General features: G+C 32.9%; 1 protein-coding gene across 1 annotated transcript; it reads right to left on the reverse strand.

Annotated features, from left to right (window-relative positions):
* Nucleotides 1–6,489: 6,489 nt before the first annotated feature.
* Nucleotides 6,490–9,233, reverse strand: LOC127871912 (uncharacterized). The gene is made up of 4 exons (XM_052415196.1): nucleotides 9,055–9,233; nucleotides 7,856–7,992; nucleotides 7,524–7,683; nucleotides 6,490–7,258 (listed from the first exon to the last, which is right to left on the reverse strand). The coding sequence occupies exons 1-4, from the start codon at nucleotides 9,206–9,208 to the stop codon at nucleotides 6,954–6,956; spliced, it is 756 nt and encodes a 251-aa protein (XP_052271156.1). The 5' UTR covers nucleotides 9,209–9,233; the 3' UTR covers nucleotides 6,490–6,953.
* Between the last annotated feature and the right edge of the window lie 11,943 nt (nucleotides 9,234–21,176).

Raw genomic sequence — 21,176 nt, forward strand, 5'->3', positions numbered from 1 at the left:
TGACTAATGACGGTAAGCCAGGTTTCCATGAATCGGAAAATTACATGTTTAGGCCTTTACAATATCGTCGCCGAATACGCGCCGTTTACAACTATTCACTTCAATCTGAACTGCCCTTATTTAACAAAGTGAAAAAAGTGACATTGAGAATAAGTTGATACATCATGTTGTTTTATTTATTGTGCATCACTTTAGTATTAGACATAGTTTAGTTACTGGGGCAAACGAAAAAAGCAAAGTTCGTTACATTAGCTCAAACAGTTTGACAGATATGCAAAAAAGCATTGTGTATAAAGTTGTAATGTTTTTACTGTTTGACTTTGCTCAGTTCAAGACAGATGTAAACGTGCTCTGGATCATTTCCACGTTACCATTATTAACATGTTATAAATACAAGTCAGTTTATCGAGTTACAAGCGCATGGATTCATGGTTTCAGTTTAAATAATATAAAGCACTTATTATTATTTACCTTGTTATTGATTTTTTAACCAAATTCCATTGAATGGTTTTCTCATATGGATTTAAAAATGCCGAGCAAACTCAAACATTTTCAATAACGTTTTAATCCGATGTACCAGATCGGTTGGAATGTTGTACAAGAGATAATTTTCGCTTAATCTTTAATTTAATATTACGGCATTAGCAACGTCATAATGGATGCCACGAATCGTGGGTTTAAATCTTTTACAGAATGTTTTTAATTGATAAGATTGTAAATAGATGAAAATGATGATACGCTATACATGCTTTCCATGACTTATTAATTACTCAACAGTTTCGTTGATGGCATGTAATGAATGCGCGTTTAAACTTGTTTTATGCTTATATATGTGTCATCCAGTACGAGTGACAACTACGACTTCACATAAGATAACTGTAAACGGACCACTTATATACTAGTGATCGGTGGGCAAATATCAAAGTCGAATAAGAGTCTAGTATAGTAATCAGACTATAAACACATGCACTATAAGGTGAGGTTATTTTTGGAATACGTTTAAAAAAACATGTACAAACACTCAATTGACCATCTGAAATCAATTGCGCTTATTTATGCAAAGATTACGAGTTACAGGTACGTTATAAATGTTTACAGCATGGCTATGGTGTGCCATGGGTTCGTAAAAACACACCTTCGACGAAAGCCCTCGGGCGCATATTGACGAAGGTATCTCAATACGGGCCCATGTAAAACGAAAGCCGTGAAAAAAGTATATGCCTAAATATCGATAGTTACACATACGTTTCTTTCCTGTTATCGATTTGAGAAGGCCTGCTTATTCAAAAGATGAGTCGATATTCCTTTTCTGATTGCATTTCCAAATAACGGTTGGTATATGGTAATTATCGTTTTCACGATCTGTTGTAAACTACAAATGTATTCCGCGGATCGTATGATTAACGTTTTAGTAAAATGTTGTTTTCGGATTTGCTGGTCAAAATAATAAATATAACGAAACATCTATAACTATTGTCTTGTTAATAATAGATCATTTGTATTGAGAGTATAAAAAAATACGCGTTGCGATCGTTAACGTCTTTATTATTTGTTATCCCTTATGTAAATAGAGTACCGAGATTGCAGTTTTAACATTTTTATATTTTTTTGGTTCATTTAGAAAAAGAATTATCTCTTATCGATCATGATGTAGTAGATGTCAATATAAAATACAATATATTTATTAAAGGGGCTCAAAAACTTGCATCAATAAATAATATTAAAGGAGAGCATCAAAATCAACAAGTCTCATTTATGAATCGAATATTTACAGTCGCAAGTTATTTTGAAAAAAAAATGATGATGTACAACAAAAACATAAATCGCAGACAATCTTAAAGTTTAGAGAAGTACAGAACACACGAAACCTAGTCATAAAAAGAAGATCAAATAATAATCATTTAATGAAAAAATGGACTGGTCTATGTAAATTCCAATGTTGTTAGGAAAGTGTTAAGCCTGTTTTACCAAAAAAGTAGTACTATTATTAAAGATAAAATTATGTTTGAAAACAATCATTGTATCAATGAGGAAAATTTAAGAAATATTTAACACCATCTTTTCGAATGGGGCACAAAACATAGGCAACCAGTCTATTCCAGAAAATGAAAATCATCCAAGCATTGTCGACATAACTTTACATGTTGCATCAGGTCTTTCCCAAATAACAAAATTCAAGCGAATCTAGATAAATTTTATAGAGTGGCTTTTTGGAAAAGAACAAAGGAACACAACATATATTTTAACATCGGCAATTATAACTTAACTAAATGCGAGAAACATATAAAGAATTATCAGTGAAAACACAGTTTTCCTCATAAACAATTTGGGATTAAGATGAATAATCTTTGAAACAATTATACCTTTAACAACTTTAATGAACAAACTCATATATATATTTATAATCCTGTTACTGTACGAGTAAATGTGTTTTACCTTAGATACAATTGAACTAAAGAACATTCACAAGTAAAGGCTTCAAGTAACGACGTCAACCACTTCTGGTTTACAGGTTTTTCAACAGGCAAACTCTGGAATTCTCTCCCATAACAGTTCAGGGACTGAACAAATTTCAACCATTTCTACAGCTTGGTTTGCTCTTAGAAAGGAGAATGTCCGCAGGTCTTGATTAAACTGTTTTGTAAAATTTATTGTAATGTATATGCGAAGAGCGTACTCTATGGTAACATGTAATTTGTTTGGTTATTTCATGTATTTCTCTACTTCAACCAACACTTTTTATAAGAACAGCATTATTTATATGAAGTATGATTTCATTAATGTCTTCATTTTGATAGTATACATACCACGCTATGTCCCTTTTACTACTGTAGTGTCTGTGTGTATCGATTATACATAATTATTTCAATTGTATTGTTATTATGATGTCTTATGTTTTGATGTAGTATATATGTATGTATGTGATGCTATATATTTATAGCTATACATAGCTTATGTTGCTTGATGTTTGCTTCAACGAAATCAAAGTGTGTATGTTGTTGTTTCTTGTGTGAACGAAAACATTATACATGCTACATCAACGGACTACGTCACAATAGGTAACGTCATCATTTGTGTATTTTTCAAAGGGAAATAATGCCTACAGAGTTAAAATTATAGAGGATATTTGTTGGTTTCGGTGGAATATCGATTTTAATTCACTAGTGATCATAGAAAATAATATTTTCACGAGTGGCGCAGCCAGGAACATTTATATTTTCTTTGATCACGAGTGAATTAAAATCGATTTTCCACCGAATTCCAACACATTTTCTTTTTATTTTATGCTTTTTTCACCGTTTATTTGCATTGTAAAAGAGTTTAATTGGAGAATTTCGCTGGAATAATAACGTCATTTCGTCAAAAAAGACGTCATTTCACAGTAAAACAGTGAAAATAATCGATAATTTTCACTGTTATTTTTCACTGTTTGAAACAGGGAATTATCCGTTTTATTTCACTTATATTTCTCTATAAACTACCGAAAAGCAAAAAAATAAATAGAGGAAATGTGTTTGATTCGATGGAATCTCGATTTTAATTCACACGAGTGAATTGAAATCAATGTTTCATCCAATCCAACAAATTTTCTTTTTATGTTATGCTGATGCCCTCGGGCCAATACTACCATGGGGCCCATTACACAATTTAACCGTGTAATTACCTATAAACATTACACTATACACAGATGAATAACAGTTGATACAAAAGCAATTGTACTTGTATTTCGACTTCTAATACATTTGTTAATATCCCATAACAACATATATTTTCACTTTTAATACAAAACGTATTTATTAATTTTACTATTTGAAATATTGGGTAATATATTTAACGAACTGTAAGTTTTCAATGAATTAATGTGAGGCGTTAATACTCGATGCGACTTAGTTTGCAGTACTTTATGGAAAAAATATTACATAAAATCATATCATAACATTTGTGTGACAATGGTATTTATAGTTATTGTCAGCTGTTTAATACCATCAACTAAAAACAGTGTTGTTGTTTTTTATCTATGTGAATTAATTGACGAAATTTTACATTTGAATCGGTTGTTGTTGATGTTTTTTGTGTAAAATAATACTCTTTGGATATAATCTCTTAAATATTTTGTTTACCTAAAAAGAACAGTGACCTTGATTTCTTATATTGTTATATGATGAGTTCTCGTGGAGGAATACATTTAAAAGTTTTTAAACATTCCATTATTGAGAACGTTTTTCATTTCTCAGACATGTGGCTGAAATATGAAGATTTTAATCGGTCACATTATTAAATGGATTCGATTGTCACAGTTATCAAATGAAATGCATGCTGTGTGTGATATTGGATTTCATTAAACACGCATTAATGTACAAAAACTAACAGATTGCATTAAGATTGATAGAAATGCAACAGTTTTAATAGAAACTTGCATGTTGCATAATTGCAAATGATATCAAAACAAGACCTGTAGCCCTATTGTTTTATTTCATTTATAATATGGGTATATTTTTTCTGTAGAATTTGATTTGAAAAGAACCAATATGGGGAAATAAAAAAAGAATCCGTCCTTAAAGGCTTTCTTTTTTCCAGGTTTCTTACGCAACATCAGGTGCAGCATAGAGAACATTAAAACTTAAGAGATATAACAATACAAACATCACAATATGTAAATTCTTAAGGTGTTTCAACGTTTTTAGTTTGCATAAATTGGCACATAATTTATTCATAGTAACGTGTTTTAATTAATTCAATTGACTAATAATCTATGCTTACAATAATTTGTATACACCTCGGAAATTATTTGCATCCCAAATGTGCATAATAGGAGTGTGTTTCATTTATTATTAATAACTATGCATACTTTCGAAATATATTTTATTTAGTATAATCATGATGGTAAGACAAACCAAAGGATATACATTTAAGATTGATCGATACGAATGCAGGAACGTATTGATGATATCGACCAGGTCGTAATTTAATAAATGTTCTTTAGAAAAACATGTATGCGTAAAACACGATAAAGCATGTCCACTCTAAAACCCATTTTTATTGTTGCGCACAAACAATAACTTCATATTTGTAATAAAAATATTGCCTTATAGATAAACGATAGCATTTCTGAGTATTGATACAATGCCACTTCTGAGTCATTTACATTTACATAATTAAAGGCGTATGTTGCTTCATATTTCTAATAATTTAGATGAAGGTTCGGTGTTCCTTCACATTTTACAAACTATTCTTGCTATATGAAATGTAAATAGGAAATGTGCAGAATAAAAGTCACAGGCGAACATATGCTGTTGAAATATGCACGATAACGGACAATGCCATATCGAATAATATTCATATTTCCACTTGCATTTAGTATTTAACAACTCATTGTCACAAACTTTCACAAAACAAAGTCTCAAGAGTCTAGTTTGAAACTTAAATCTTAAAACGTCCTTATTTAATTAAATGCCCGTTTGTATCACAGAAAGCTAGCGTGAGGCTACAATATTAATTTGTCAAAACATCATTTTGGATGAAAAATAATCGAATAATAACGAAAAATCAACTTTTCTGAAAAAAATCACTATAAAATATATTAAATTATATTTTACTAATTTATATCATTGCCACACACTAACCACCTGTGATATCTACCTACATTTATTCAACGGCGTTGTACGTAACATAGTAATACTACTCACGATGTGTACTGGCGTATTAGTTACTCAAGTAAGTATTAATAAAATATACAGTTAGATCTCATAATGATAATAAAATAAATGTTTCAACATAAAATACATGGAAATACCAGACACAGCTCAAATATTAATTAATGACATGTGGATAAAATAACAATATGCCAACCAAGCAAATATATACGGTAATACTAACATTTGAAACAGTCGAATATATTAATAAAACCATAATCCAAACAGTTGAAGATAAAAGCCAATTCTAAGAGTTTATACTTCATATCATGGTACTTAAAGGGATCTTTTCACGCTTTGGTAAATGAACAAAATTGAAAAAAGTTGTTTCAGATTCGTAAGTTTTCGTTTTAGTTATGATATTTGTGAGGAAACAGTAATACTGAACATTAACCATGCTCTAATATAGCCATTATATGCATCTTTTTACGATTTTAAAACCTAAAAATTATAAAGCGTTGCAACGCGAAACGATTGAATAATTTGGAGAGTTCTGTTTTTGTCGTTAAATTTTGTGAAACTACGAAGATTGCTTATATAAGGTATAAAATACGTCAAAAATGTGTACTCGGCGGAATAGCTCAGTAGGCTAAAGCGTTTTTACTTCAGGACTCTGGCAGGACTCCAGGGGTCACTGGTTCGAAACCTGCTCCGGGCAATATTCTTTTCCTTTTTTTATTTTTTTTCTTGATTTTTTACTGGAGCTTTTACGATCCAATGTTTACATTTATCAATATAAAGCATTTAATGAATAAGTTAAAAAAATGCCAAAATCTGTGAAAAGGCCCCTTTTATATCCACAAAAAACGTCTGTTAAAGTGTAGCGTATCGATAATCGATTTCAAAACTGTGAGTAAATATATACAATTTAAAAAGTCTTCAGTTTTGATTTATTTAACCGATCGGGTGTATCCGATTCCTATATCACTACTGGCATTGTTTTTCACGCCTGCGTACCGAAATCCACTGTCATCGAAAGTTTTTCTTGATTTGAATTAGTTTTTACATCGTATGCTCCTCTGATCTGATATATTGTATTGGTGCGTTAAATGTTCTGTCAGATACATTAGTGCGTTCCCTTGAGAATAGATGTACATATTGTCACCGTGATAAATTCTACTCCCGCGCTCATGGGTAACAAATATGACATTGTTACTGTCAATCAAATAAAATGACGATCTACTTAAATGTAACAAAACGGAAATAGCAATGAAAATAATAAATAATGAAATAAAAGCTGCCTAAATTTATCCACAATATTCATTCACAAGAAGGAAATCCATATTGTTTTGCCCATCGATAGATTTTACAAGAAAAAGACGAGAGTTGATCTTTCCGAACTATTATATCCCTCTCAGTCAGTCGTGATTTTCTTGGCAGGGAATTTACCCATCGGTTTGTGAATATCACATAGGCCGCGCCTTCTCTGAAGCACTTCCGGCAGTCCACTCTAGTCTTAATTTGAAAACGCTTGCCTGCACGTAACCGAGGGTACGTTACTTCGACATCTAACAGCAGAATACCGTGTTTTATTGATTGTATCTTTTTCAATATGATGTTCAATTCTGAAAGCATATATTTAAATATGTAAATTTGATAAATATATACATACATTTAAATATATGTGTTGATACAAAGTATATGAGGTCGATATTACAACGTCATAGGGTAAATACCAATTTTATATATTCATTTACAATCACTTAAATTACAAAATAGTAAAAACGAAAAATAGGTTATTCAACTCTTTATTTGAATCAGTATATTCTTTTTCTCCATTTGCCATATTCCAAGAACTGTGTGTGCGCCACAGTATGTTCAACGACTTACGAATTCTCTTCTTGCAATCAATGTGTCCCTTATAGTTTCCAGTTATACATAACGGACATTTGGTGGACCCAGCGACCGACTGCTCTGTCACATTCGAGTTGCGTCGTTTGTCCGTTTCAATGATGTTCCTGATTTCGGCTATAAGTTCAGCATCGCACATCTAAAACAAAACCGATTTAATGTCACATGCTCCAAAGCACAGCAATACCAAGCGGACAATAACATATTCCAAATTGGAATCCATATTCTTGTCCATAGAAACAGATTCACATTTAAACGATTCTGCATTAAATCTATCAAATGTCTTATATTTATTCTCTTGATATATTTACTTGCGTCTTTTCGATGTACGTCATGCTTTTTCTATGACCCTTGTTAGAGCCGTTGGTGATATCATCTGCGTAATCTTTTAGTACTGACTTCGTCTTGCTGCCGGTCTGTTTCAAACATTTGTTCCCCTTTTTGTCTGCTAGTTGACAAAAAACAGTAGTGTACTAAAATTGTAAACGTTCACATATGTAAACTGGTACAATAGTAAACATATACGATTTTAGAACGAATCAACAGATTACAAAACAGTGTTGACTTTGTGAATTTCGTTGAGAATGATTTGAGAACACATGAGAATACTATTAACTGCCAAGTCGCATGCGTAAAAATTCAATAAACCACTCGATTTATGAGGGCACTTTGAATCGTTTTCTAGAATATATATGCTGTTTATATAAGTATAAAATAGACACATCTTAAATGGTTGTGAAGTAAACATAAAATATAAAGTTTTCAATACTTTTATATAGGGATGGCAAACCTAAGCAAATCCGTAACCCGTTAACCTGTTTCGATATTCGTACCAAAAAAAACCATCCAAATAACGTATACGTTTATAAACAATTACATATATATGCAAATATACTCTGTGTTGTTGACAGAATACACTGCAGAGTAGGTGCTTATTGCAGTTGTGCCTGCTCATTAATACGCTGCATCCCGATGGTTTACAACTCTAATCGCTTTTGATCCAAAGGGGGGCATCACTGGGTGGTAATTGCCGATAATTTGCGATAAGTTAAGCGGATTAGCAAATACAGTGAAATGAAGTAAAACAAAACTAACGATTTGGGCATTTATTGCGTTCAACCAAAAATTGTGTTTTCTGCAAGAGTAACCGAATATTAATTTTATAACCGGTAAACCTCCTTAAGAAACGGATAACCGGTTAACCGAATAACCGTTGCCATCCCTACTTTTATACATAAAAAAATGAAACTGCCGAAACATTAAACGGTGAGAAATGTTTTTTTCGCTGGTATTTTAATTTGAACATAGGACATATTGCTTATATCGTATGATCAACTTTCCTGCGTCTTCGCAACATGTAACATATACCAATTTCGCTGAGTATAAAATGAAGGAAATCTGGGTTGGCTAATCAGCGGTATGAACAAACCTCAAATTTATTTGAATGTGTAAAAACTATGAATACGCATATATCGCGCTGGTAAATGGCATTCATATACTAGGTACTTACCGATACAGCACCTCATTTCGTGGCCATTTTGTACTCTAGCGTAGATCCCTTCACAACACAGATGAATCTCGGGATTATACTGTACCGGTGTGCCGTTAACAATGCATGTCAGACAAACTGAACCCTCGCATGACAGATAATCTGAATTGAGCATAAGCAACCTGACACCAAGTGAAAACCGCAGTTCATGATAAAAGTATAAAAGGAATTGCAGAAAGTGCGTTTTTATCTTTTTCAAATTTATAAATTATATGCATGTAAATCGATTTGAATAATAAATCAGTGAACAATAACAACCCAGAAATCTCTCTGAAATTTAGGTCATGTTTTATAAAGATCACTATCACATTAATAATTAAGTGGTAGACTTATGTATGTCTTGTTCGGAACTATTCGCAACGAGTATCGCAGCATTTGTTTGTTCACGTAACTTCAATGTTAAATAGTCTGTACACATTTGACCGAAACTGTTCCAAACAAAATTGTTTTAAAACTAATTAACATGTGAATGTATTTAATACCGTAGAACCATACCTGCAGCGGAAAAACACAACATCAGCATAAAGATGTCACAACTGAAACAAAACAAACAATTCTATATTTTGACTTAAATTATATATATAAGCTTAAAACTTACCTTATTAGAAGGGTTTTATTACAATAATATGAACACAACCATAACGATTATATTCCAGTATTACTTTGAGACTACTATATAGTCGTGGAAACGCACATTTAACAAAATTTAACGCTGAATAAACTTAAGAAAACAGATAAAAAAGAAGACTACTACAAGAGATAAGCCTTACAATCAGTTTACCAAACTAGCTCTATTCATATCTGCACCCACGTCGGAAACATGATATCAATTAAACTTAAACAAACAAACAAACACAGTGTCAATTCTTTTGTTTTGCCGTTGGTGCATCTAAGTACTAATACAAACCCCTTTATTTTATACGATTGTCCAATGTATTTCGAAAGAATACCAATGTATCTACCGGGTGATAATTTATTTATAATATTAAGCGTGAACTGTAATAATAAGTTCGTTTCCAAACCGTAGCTTCATTGACTCCATCGTAACTGTGTCGTGTTTATAGATAAGTGAGTATAATTATTTTACAGAGAATACCTTATATAAATCTTACACACAAATTTAAAACAAGTTCTCCTCTTATATTGCTACAACTTCGAACCTATATATTATATATTGCGGCCGAACAATACTAATTATGTTTGAAAATATCCCCAAAAATGTTACGTTACGAAACAAAAAATTCTATTTTCTAATCATAGTTTAAATTGTATTAATTGTTTAACGTTCTATTTAGTTATTTATGTTCTTTGTTTTAATTACTCATTCTTGGACGCATTCACATTTAAAAGTTTATGACTAGGTAATATTTTTCAGTTTCATTGGCTAAATATACTTTACCTTGACCTTTAGACAAATGGAGTTTAAAGTGGTTGATCGCTGATAAAAAATGTTTATTGTGCATGGGTATAAACCTAGCTACGTTGCAAGCCAAATATGAGTCATTTTTTACATACCAACGTATTGTGTTTAAGATTCGACTGTAAAGTGGGTACAGGTACAGCAGAGCGTCACGATGGAAAGAATACAAGATATTGCTGCGAGAAGGGAAATATTGAAAATAACCCTCAACATCATATTCATGGAGTAGAACGCACGGGAAAAATTGTTACGATAAAATGAGTAAATCTACAGTTTATTTTTGTTATTTTCAGAATTAAAAATAGAATGGCAATAATTACCATCTTTTTTATCGCCGCACTTAAGTTAAGCGGTTAATAGAATGAGACTTTTATTTTGCCTTTGTTAAAAGAAGTTATTATTTTAAAAATGTATTTTACATGTTTGGTCAAAATAAATAAATATTTCCGTTGAACTGCATCATCATGTCATGAGAAAAATATTAATAAGTGTGATGTGCACACCGTTGTGTTTTATTTTAGTATTTTGAATGTTTAATCAGAACTTTTTTCACTTGTACAAAAACAGGTTACACATTCGCAAAAGGAAGACCTAACAGAAAGGTAACATGCCAGTGTGATAATAAGCACGAGTGGTTGGGTACATAATACATATACTATATGAAACACGGTTCAAACTATACGTGTTGGTAGCAAACACACAATGTATAAACGTAAGCAGTAAGAAAACTAGTCAGTTTCTGGCACATCTTTGGTATAGTGGTGTCTAGCCAACATATTTTGGTCGATGTATTCATAGTCACCAACAACATGCTATTAAGGACTCGGGTGTTATTTATCAGGTTTTTTAGTTTCAGCGTATAGAATTAATTTAAACGCTTCTTCAAAACTCCAACGTTTCAGTATATAAAATTAAGTTCAATGGTTAATACTTACATACACACACACTATGTTTTACTTTTCCGATTTCCAGCAGGAGACTCTCTACATAGATTGCATACGAATCGCTTTCTCACATCTTTTTTTCCCCTTCTTAAAGCCTTAGTGTATTGAAATAGTAAATGATTCTATTTTGTCCGCGCGTGCGTGGATGTATGCGTCCTTGTGTGTTTCCGTCCGTCATTGGATACTAAGCGCAATATATCCAAGTGAAACAGCACACATCGTCAACATTTTGCGATAAGTTTGTTTTCTTTCAAGGAATTATATGTATTACCATTTGTTTTAACTTAAATATCAACACCTCTGTGCGACAGTCCTCGTACATTTAGATGCAATTTGTTTAATTTTTTGCAGAAAGATTATTTCTATGGACTTAAGCGAATATTGTCAAGGTTTTACTAGTGGGTTTTTATTTAAGACGTTATTTTTCTTAAGTTAAATGGCATGTAAAAGCTTATGTGTGCAACTCCTCCTCCCAAGTACCTGCAATTTGGGTCAAACATTAACACAATAGTTATCATAAAGAGCATATTGTGAAAGTAAAAAAAAAAGAATTGACCTTTGTTTAAAATTACATATAAAAGCTTAAAAATGTGCATACTTGCGATTTCTAACTGCATCCTTTCGAGTGGAACCTTCTTGTTTTTAAAATAATCTGGTCGAAACCATTCTTTGAGTTTCGTCCCATAACGCTTCATCCGCGTAGAGTCTTTTCAAATTACTTTCCAAATATATGTTGAGATGCCCCATCCCCCTTAAACAATTAATGTAACTGCAGTATTTGATGAAACAACATACCCTAAAATATTACCAGTCTTTAATAGTTGTAAAGATTTCTTACTAAAATGAACGGTAATTTAATTTTAACCGTCGTTCCGTCAATTGTACTTCTACTGCCTTCATTAAGTTTACCAATCTGTCTTCTAATTACTCAGTTCATAATTTAGTATTGTTTCTGGAGACAGTGATCAAGCCAAATATTGTTTTATTCGATTCCCAATGTAAACTGTTGCCTGGTGTTCCTTAGACGCTTTGTATGGCTTTCTTGGTATTCATTTTACACGATACACAATTTTGCATACATTCCACCGGACGTATGATACGGTACACAGAATATAAATTATATGATCATAACGTAACAGTGGCAGTGAATCGGGATATGCCTAACAAGTAATGCACAATATATAGTGTAGCTCACCTGAGCACAATGTGGTGAGCATTTGTGATACCCTTTTATCTGTCGTTTGTTGTGCGCCGTCTGTCGTCAGTGTTTACTTTCTGAAAACTATTGGGACCTCGTTAATTGCCCAATAAACATGAAGCTTGGTCAGACCATTTTTTCTCAATTTCTCGGCCGAAATCGAAATTGGCTTGCGTGGGATCAAAATCTAGGTCACCACGTCATATTAGAAAAAAACACGTTCGAACACTCTAGTTGTTGCCGTTTTGTCTAAACTTCTTGAACGTATCTATAACTTCCATTCTACTAAAAATATATACTGACATATTTGTTAATGGGTGATAAGATGGTTCCTTTTTCCTAATTCCTCATTCCTTATTCACGCGTAACATATGTGTTATAGGGTTTAAAAGAACAATAATGCATTTCTGAAGTAAATCAAAACAAAATAAGTCGAATACATTTACTTTATGTATTACGTTACATATTCATGTTTTTTTCTTCGCGCTTGCATAGGATTTTTGTGTTTAAACCGAACCGATATTTTATAATTCGAATACTAACTTCACATCAAAACAACCTAAAGCATATACTATTATTTTACATGCATATGATAAAAAAATCAAACTTGCATATTTAAACATGTTTGTTTTTATTTATAATCCAGTTTCTTATTCGAGGCTGAATAAGGAAACAGGAACCAGTTCCTTATTACTTATTCAAGCCAAATAAGGAACTGGCATTTCCTTAGTTAAACATCAAATGAAATTGATCCAAAACAAACCTCATATAAATGAACATATTATTTATATATTTGTTGTATATGTAAAATTCTAATTGCAATACATTTCTATTAAGTTTTAAGTGATGATTATCCAGTTCCTTATTCAGTGTGAATAAGGAATAAGGAACTGGTTCCTTATTCCTTATTCAAATCGAATAAGGAACTGGAACTTTCTTTCTATAAATTATAAGTCAAAATGAACCAACCAGACAAAAAACTCAACAAAAATTATTGTAAATGTATGTCGGGTGTAAAACATATTAATTTCAGTAAATTTCTACCGTGTTGTATTTAATAATAACATTGTTCCTTATTCGGTTTGAAAAACTTATTCCTTATTCAAATAAAAAAAGAAACTGGAAATGTCACTAAACAAAATATTAAAATAAACCAAAGGGACCAATAAACCAATGAAAATCATTGTAAATGAAGGTTGGGTATCAAAAAACATTACTTGCAGCACATCTCTATTAAGGTAAGTTAAGGTTATCATTAAATAAAACATGGAAGAGATGTAACGCAATTAATGTTTTGATACTTAACCTTAATTTACAATGATTTTCATTGATTTATTGGTCTCTGCTTCATTTTAATATTTTATTTAGTATGAATACGCCATTCCTTATTCGATTGTAATACACTCCGAAAAAGGAACTAGGCTATCATTAAATGAAACTTAGTAGAGATGTGCTGCAATTAATGTTTTTTTGATAACCAACCTACATTTACAATGCTTTCATTGATTTATTGATCTCTTTGGTTCATTTTAATAGTGTGTTTAGTATGAAAATTCCAGTTCGTTATTCGATTTCAATAAGGAATAAGGAACCAGTTCCTTATTCCTTATTCGCACTGACTAAGGAACTGTGTTATTATTAATTAATACTAGGTAGAAATATATTGCAATAAATATTTGTAACTTCGAACCTTCATAAACCATGATTAGCATCGACATTTTATATTATTTGGTTCATTTTAATATATGTTTGAGAAAGGCAATACCATTTCCTAATTATCCTCGTCATAATACTGGTTTTCAGCTTGTATATTGACATAGAATATAAAAATAAATGTTGCAGAATACGTCCATATAACATAATCATGCTTAAATAACCCACAGACACTACATCTTAAATATAATATATCCAAAAGTGATTTTCCGAGATACAGGCTTTCGAATAAGGAACTAACTTTACGCCAATATCTTATACAGAGGGCGTAATTTCGGATATTTAAATTCGGATCCTTCTAGAATAGCATATCTATATATTCGTTATTATTGGCTATTTTCCGACTTTCCGATAGCTGAATACCAGTCATGATTTAGCTATCCCATTCCGTTCTTATACCTAAACAGTTACAAGGGGATATAATTAAGTGAGCAAAGCGATTTTAATGCGTCAACCAGTTCCGTATTCCTTTTTCAATACGAATAAGGAACTATGTTATCATTCACTGAAACTTATTAGAGATGTACTGCAAATAATGTGTTTGTACCCAACCTTCATTAAACATGATTTTCATTGATTTATTTGTCTCTTTGGTTCATTTTAATAGTTTGTTTAGTAGGAAAATGCCAGTTCCTTATTCGAATTGAAGAAGGAATAAGCAATCGGTTCCTAATGCCTGTTTCAATCCGAATAAGGAACTATGTTATCATTAAACGAAACTTAATAGAGGTGTGCTGCAATTAATGTTGTTTCATACCCGACCTACATTTTCAATGATTTTCATTGATTTATTGGCCCCTTTGGTTCATTTTAATATTTTGTTTAGTATAAAATGTCCAGTTGCTTGTTCGATTTGAATGAGGAATAAGAAACCAGTTCCTTATTCCTTATTCAAACCGAATAAAGACCTATGTTTTTATTAAATAATAAAAAAGTAGAAATGTACTGCAATTAATATTTGTTACACCCGACATACGTTTACAATAATTTTCGTTGAGTTATTCGTCTCGTTGGTTCATTTTGATTTATAAAAAGAAAATTCCAGTTCCTTGTTCGATTTGAAGAAGGAATTGTTACGCGTAGATAAGGAATAAGGAACTGTTCTTTATTCCTTATTCGAAAAATGAATAAGGAACTAGGAAAGGGAACCAACTTATCACCCATTGTTAATTATAACATTCTGTGACATGCAAACTTCAATGCCTTTTGGAATATAAAGTCATGAATGACGAAAAGGATTTAAGAACTTTCTCCTCTAATCCTTGTACAGTCTTAACTATACTGCATACCATCTTCAAGTACATTACAAATCACCAATCATTGAATCGTGGATGTTAATTGCACCATGACAATTTTCCATATAGGTTGTGATTGTATTTTCTGAGCTTTTGCGGGTGATTTCATCTTAGCTGAATCGCACTAAATTGTCCGATTTTTATAATTACGGTAAGATCTGTTGACAAAGCATACAAACCATCTCACCTAGATTTCTGCGACATTTCAAAAACGTCCGGTCATTAGCACAACCTCGAAAATATAATAGGCTCGTGCATTAATACATCACCAAAAGTAGAGGGCCGCCCGAGATCAACTTCATAGAAAATACAATTACCAAACAAACTACTATCTATAAATTGTTAACAAAAAGATACAAGCTTCTAATCCATGTAAATAATTGTTCTATATTTTGAGCAAGTGGCCTTTGATAATGTTTAAAGTATATTTACTTGCCATATCTAACACATGCATTATGTGTGTCAGTAATCCTTTAACCCTATCTTAAAGGGGCCTTTCACGTTTTGGTAAATTGACAAAATTTAAAAAAGTTGTTTCAGATTTGCAAATTTTCGTTTTAGTTATGATATTTGTGAGGAAACATTAATACTAAACATTAACCATGATCTAAAATTGCCAATATATGCATCTTTTATCGATTTAAAAACCTAAAAGTTATAAAGCGTTGCAACGCGAAACGATTTAATAATTTGAAGAGTTCTGTTGTCGCTTTTTTTGTGAAACTAAGAGGATTGCTAATATAAAGTATAAAATATATTCATCGTTGTGTGACCGCGGATGGCCGAGTGCTCTAAATGGGTTATACTTTTACTCCACGACTCCAGGGGTCAGTGGTTCGAGCCCTGTTGAGGGTTACTTTTTTTCTTTTTATTTAAATTTTATTTTCGATTTTTCGCTGGAGCTTTTTATTTTCAATGTATACAATTATCAATATAAAGCATTTAATGACACACTTCAAAAAATGCAAACATCTGTAAAAATGCCCCTTTAAGGACCATAGATCTATTATGGAAAGGAATCTCCTTTAATAAATATCAAATGTTTATTGACATTCTTGTGTTAATAATATCCATTGCAACTGTAATGCTCTTGCTTGCGTTAACTGAACTAACACACAATATTAGAGATGTTACAATATTTAAAGAAGTTCACCAGAGCCTGTCGCATGCCGTCGTGTGAATGTTGCTTGGATCCGCTAAAACACACTTGCATTTTTGAAGTTTATGCAAAAGACCACCTGACAAGCACATCACATGCACTAAATAGGCACAGCAGTACGTGCGTAGTGAAATCAAACAACACAACATCACTGTATTTCATAAGCAACGATGATACTGATACCAGTGTCCTTCGGCCAGTTCGACGAATATATCGCATACCTCTTCCTTGACGACCTCTACCCAAAGTTTCTTATCGCAAATTCCGAAAGTTTGCATTCTTTACTTGCAAAACAAACCGATTATAAAGAAAACAAACAAACGCTTAATGATGACGTTATAAAAAAAAATCAAAGTACTGACAGTACTGATGTGACGATGCTTTTGAAGAGGATGGATATAAAAGCATCAATTTATCTTTATCTACATCACCACAATTGAGTATGTGGGTACGAAAAATTTGGGTACGAAAAAAAATGCGTACGAAAATGTCGGGTACAATAATTATGCCAAAAAAAGTGGGTACCAAAAAAATTTGGTTACGAAAAAAAAATATGTACATACAAAAAATTGGTTACGAAAAAAAAATGTGAGTACGAAAAAAAAATTGGGTACGAAAAAAACGACTTGAATACGTGAGTTCGCCCATGAACACACGGTAAGGTGAACTAAATCTCCGCGATATGACCTAATATGTGTCTAAAACAGAAAACAATATCCAACAAACGAGTGAATTATAATACATAGTGTTTGCACTGATGTGGCTCTGTACTTTCTGTTTGAAACGTTTATTAAATATGAAAAATGAGAGAGCACGCATAAGAGCGAGTTTCATAGATGCCGCACGGCTATTATGGGGTTTATATACCATACTCGCTTTAACGTTTACACATGGAAGGTTCGAAATAATTCGTTTTGTTTACACTCATGATCGCGTTAAACGTGAATTATACACGTTTTCATTCGCAATTTAATTTCAGAAGTACGGCAAATGTCAAATACAATACAGAAAATGGGTAGTTGTTTCATTGATCTATAAACATATAATGGATTGAATATAACTGATTTAAAATTTATGTTTTCAAAATATTATTTAATCTTTTCCCCAGAGTATGCTATCCTATTTATAGCTGAGCTTCCTTTACCTAAATCAATTATAATCAGCGAGGGATGCCGATTAGAAAAATAATTGCGAGAAAATATCAACTTCTTCCTGTTTTTTCTCTGAAATGACGTCAGCGCAAAATGGGTCAAAATCGCTTGGACTACAACTGATTAAGCATTTCCCGGGTACGGTAGAAAAATCTAGCTATCTCAATCGGATGGCTCGGTTTTACATAGGTCGCCATTGTGAAGAATGTTTTCATGGTATGATAACTTAGACGAGCCGCTTCGCAGCATCGTCAATAAAGTCTTATAAATCCTCTAGATTGAATTGTGATTGATTTGTGCGAGGCAGTGATCCATCAAAAGTATCTCCTCGCAATTTTGAACTTCGTTTAAGATTATGTTATATAATAAGCGTATTCAGACGACTCAGTAAAACAAAGGATAATTGTATAAGAACCCTTGTGTTTGCTATAGGAAACTATTTGGGAACCAGACCAGTCGTTGAGATTGCGTTTTTATTTCAGCCCTGTGTATATACAAATACTTACTTTGAATGTAAATTGTAATTGTATTTGAATATACATGAATATCGTAAAAAATGTATGTCTTAAAAGTATATTTGACTTTGTTGCTACTGAATGTAATGGGCTATTTACGGGCTCGTTAATTTTTCTATACATGTACTGTGTTATTGTTTTACAGGAAACCAATACGCAATTGTTTCGTTCTAAAAAAAGTATTGTTCAAATTAATACAATGTACAATAATTTTGACCACAAAAAAATAACTGAAGCTGGCACATGGGTTTTCAACGACAAACAATGTGCCGGTCGTGTGGTCCTAAGATTTCCCTTATGTTTAGACAACTAGAGAACTCGAGAAAGGCTAGCTGGAGAGAGATTTTTCTTATCTATAGTTCTTTCAAACTCAGATAGGTGGCAAGTTTGGAGCCCTGAACATCTTTGACAATAATATCTGCACAATATCCAACATCAAGGATGTCCTGCTGTAATTGGACGAATAAGTTCTTGGGAGAGAGCGAAGCTATGCGAATCAATCGATTGAAACGTGCGGCAAAGGAACTGCTTGCTGAAGAACAGGCTGGATTCAGAGCTGGTGGAACATATCTTCAAGTAATCAAGTACTACGAGTATTCATTGAGAAACACGTGTTACACCACACGAATTTAAAAAATCTTCATACCGCGTTTGACTTGATGGCCGAGTCATGTTATGATAGGATTCAATATCTACTGAGGGCCGGTGCAAGTAATTGAAGAACTCTACCGAAACGTCAAAAGAGCAGTACTTCTCAATATACAGCAGGGGGATTTCTTCTTCTTGCACCAGCAGTGAACTTAAACATCTAAACAACAAACGCTATGAAATAACAGGAGCATACGGGATGGAGGTCAGCACGGAGAAGTGATTGGGCGAAAACCTGTCCAAGGATGGTACCAGTACCGCTGAGAGCCGAATAAGAATTGCCTTCAGGGGATAGGATTCTTAGTCATTTATAAAAATCTCAAGCTAACGAGTTCGCGAATAATCTATCATTAATTGCCAAAAAAGTTCATCGTAAATATGCTTCATCGTCATAACAAAAACTAGCTCTACTGCTTACAGCCTCCGAAGATTGAGATATGACCACGTTGTAATATGAACTATGTTCGAATTCATCCATGCAACAGATATCACTGCTGTAGTATTAAATAAGTCAAACAATAAAACTTCACATACTGTATCAGGATACGTTCTTGCTCGTATTCAATATTGTCAAATATGCTTAAATACAAAAACGTTATAAAAGACAATATGACCTACGACGTGTTTTTGTTTCTTTTTAAACGGTTATTTTTTTAGTTTAAGATTTGCTTCATCCACGTACAATCTCCCCAAGTGTTTCCTCTTTCACTATGCTTTAGCTAAACGTTCATATTCACTTTGGGTAATTGTGGGTCACAATGAGCCTACTTTTTATGCCCCCGTATTGAATGATCGGGGGTGTATTGTTTTTGGCCTGTCTGTCTACCTGTCATTGTATGTGTGTGTCTGTCCCAAAACTGTAACCTTGCTCAAAACTTTTGCAATATTGAAGATAGCAACTTGATATTTGGCATGCTTTTGTATCTAATGGAGCTGCACATTTTGAGTGGTGAAAGGTTGTTGATAGATATATGGAATGTAACCGAATGTAAATGGTAGCGAGTCTATTATATGGTATATAACATTTATGTCCCTTTTGTACTCTTCGTAATAAAGTAATCAACATGGTAGCAGCGTAGAGTGAATTTTCTCGCCAGAAAACAGACATATAGACACTGTTTCTGACTTTCGATCGAAGATTGATCAACGCGAGAAAAGGTATTGCAGGATCGTCATTCAGGCTGCCTAGTTTGCTGAACGTCACCGACGGCAATGTGACGGAGAACTTCAACAAGTGGAAGCGGGGATTCAAAGTCTACATGCCAGCAACCGGATCTGACAAAAAGGACGCTAAGGTGCGTGTCGCAATTCTTCTGCACTGTGCAGGACCAAATATCCTTGATATATATGATCAGGCAACGTGGGAAGATCCGGTTCACAAAGACGACCCCGTCAAGGTCTTACAAATGATAGAAATCGATTGTAACCCCCGCAAAAATGAAGTTCTTGAATCGCACAGATGTCCAAGAGCCGTTTCACAATTTCTCAACAGAGTTAAGAAAACGAGCGTCAACTTCAAGGACACTGACAGAATGATCCGTGATAAGATAGTATTTACCACATCGGGTAAATTACAAGAACAATTATTAAGAGAAGACGAGCTTGATTTAAACAAAGCGGTAAAATTGTGTCGAGTGTATGAACAATCATCGAAACATGTCCAGGAAATAAGAGACAAAGATGTAAACAAAGAACAGCAAAGTACAGCCAGACCACAAAAGAACACTGTGCGAAACAAAACAAGCTACCAACCAAAGCCGCAATCACAGCCGCGTGATTACTGCGTTAAACTCCATGCGCCCAAAAAGGAAGAATGCCCTGCATGGGGCAAGAAATGTTCCAAATAAGGACACATGAATTATTTCCAAGCAAAATGCAGAACTAACATTCACATGGTTCAAAATGAAAATGCCGAACTTGAAAGTGGTGAATTCTGGTTAGCACAATTTGACTCTAGAACCCGAGTAATAGCTACAATGGTAGTAAACGACTGTAATGTGAAATTTCAAGTCGACACAGGTGCGAAGATCAACACGATTA

Source organism: Dreissena polymorpha, chromosome 3 (assembly GCF_020536995.1).
Source record: "Dreissena polymorpha isolate Duluth1 chromosome 3, UMN_Dpol_1.0, whole genome shotgun sequence".
Lineage (NCBI taxonomy): Eukaryota > Metazoa > Mollusca > Bivalvia > Myida > Dreissenidae > Dreissena > Dreissena polymorpha.

Bases quoted from the DNA above. Each gene is read 5' to 3' on its own strand.
- LOC127871912 (XM_052415196.1), bottom strand. From the start codon at position 9,208: ATGCTCAATTCAGATTATCTGTCATGCGAGGGTTCAGTTTGTCTGACA. The intron at 7,684-7,855 runs GTAAATATATCA...GTTTTGTTTTAG, and splicing joins CGTACATCGAAAAGACGCAA to ATGTGCGATGCTGAACTTAT. The intron at 7,259-7,523 runs GTAAGTCGTTGA...ATATGCTTTCAG, and splicing joins TGATTGCAAGAAGAGAATTC to AATTGAACATCATATTGAAA.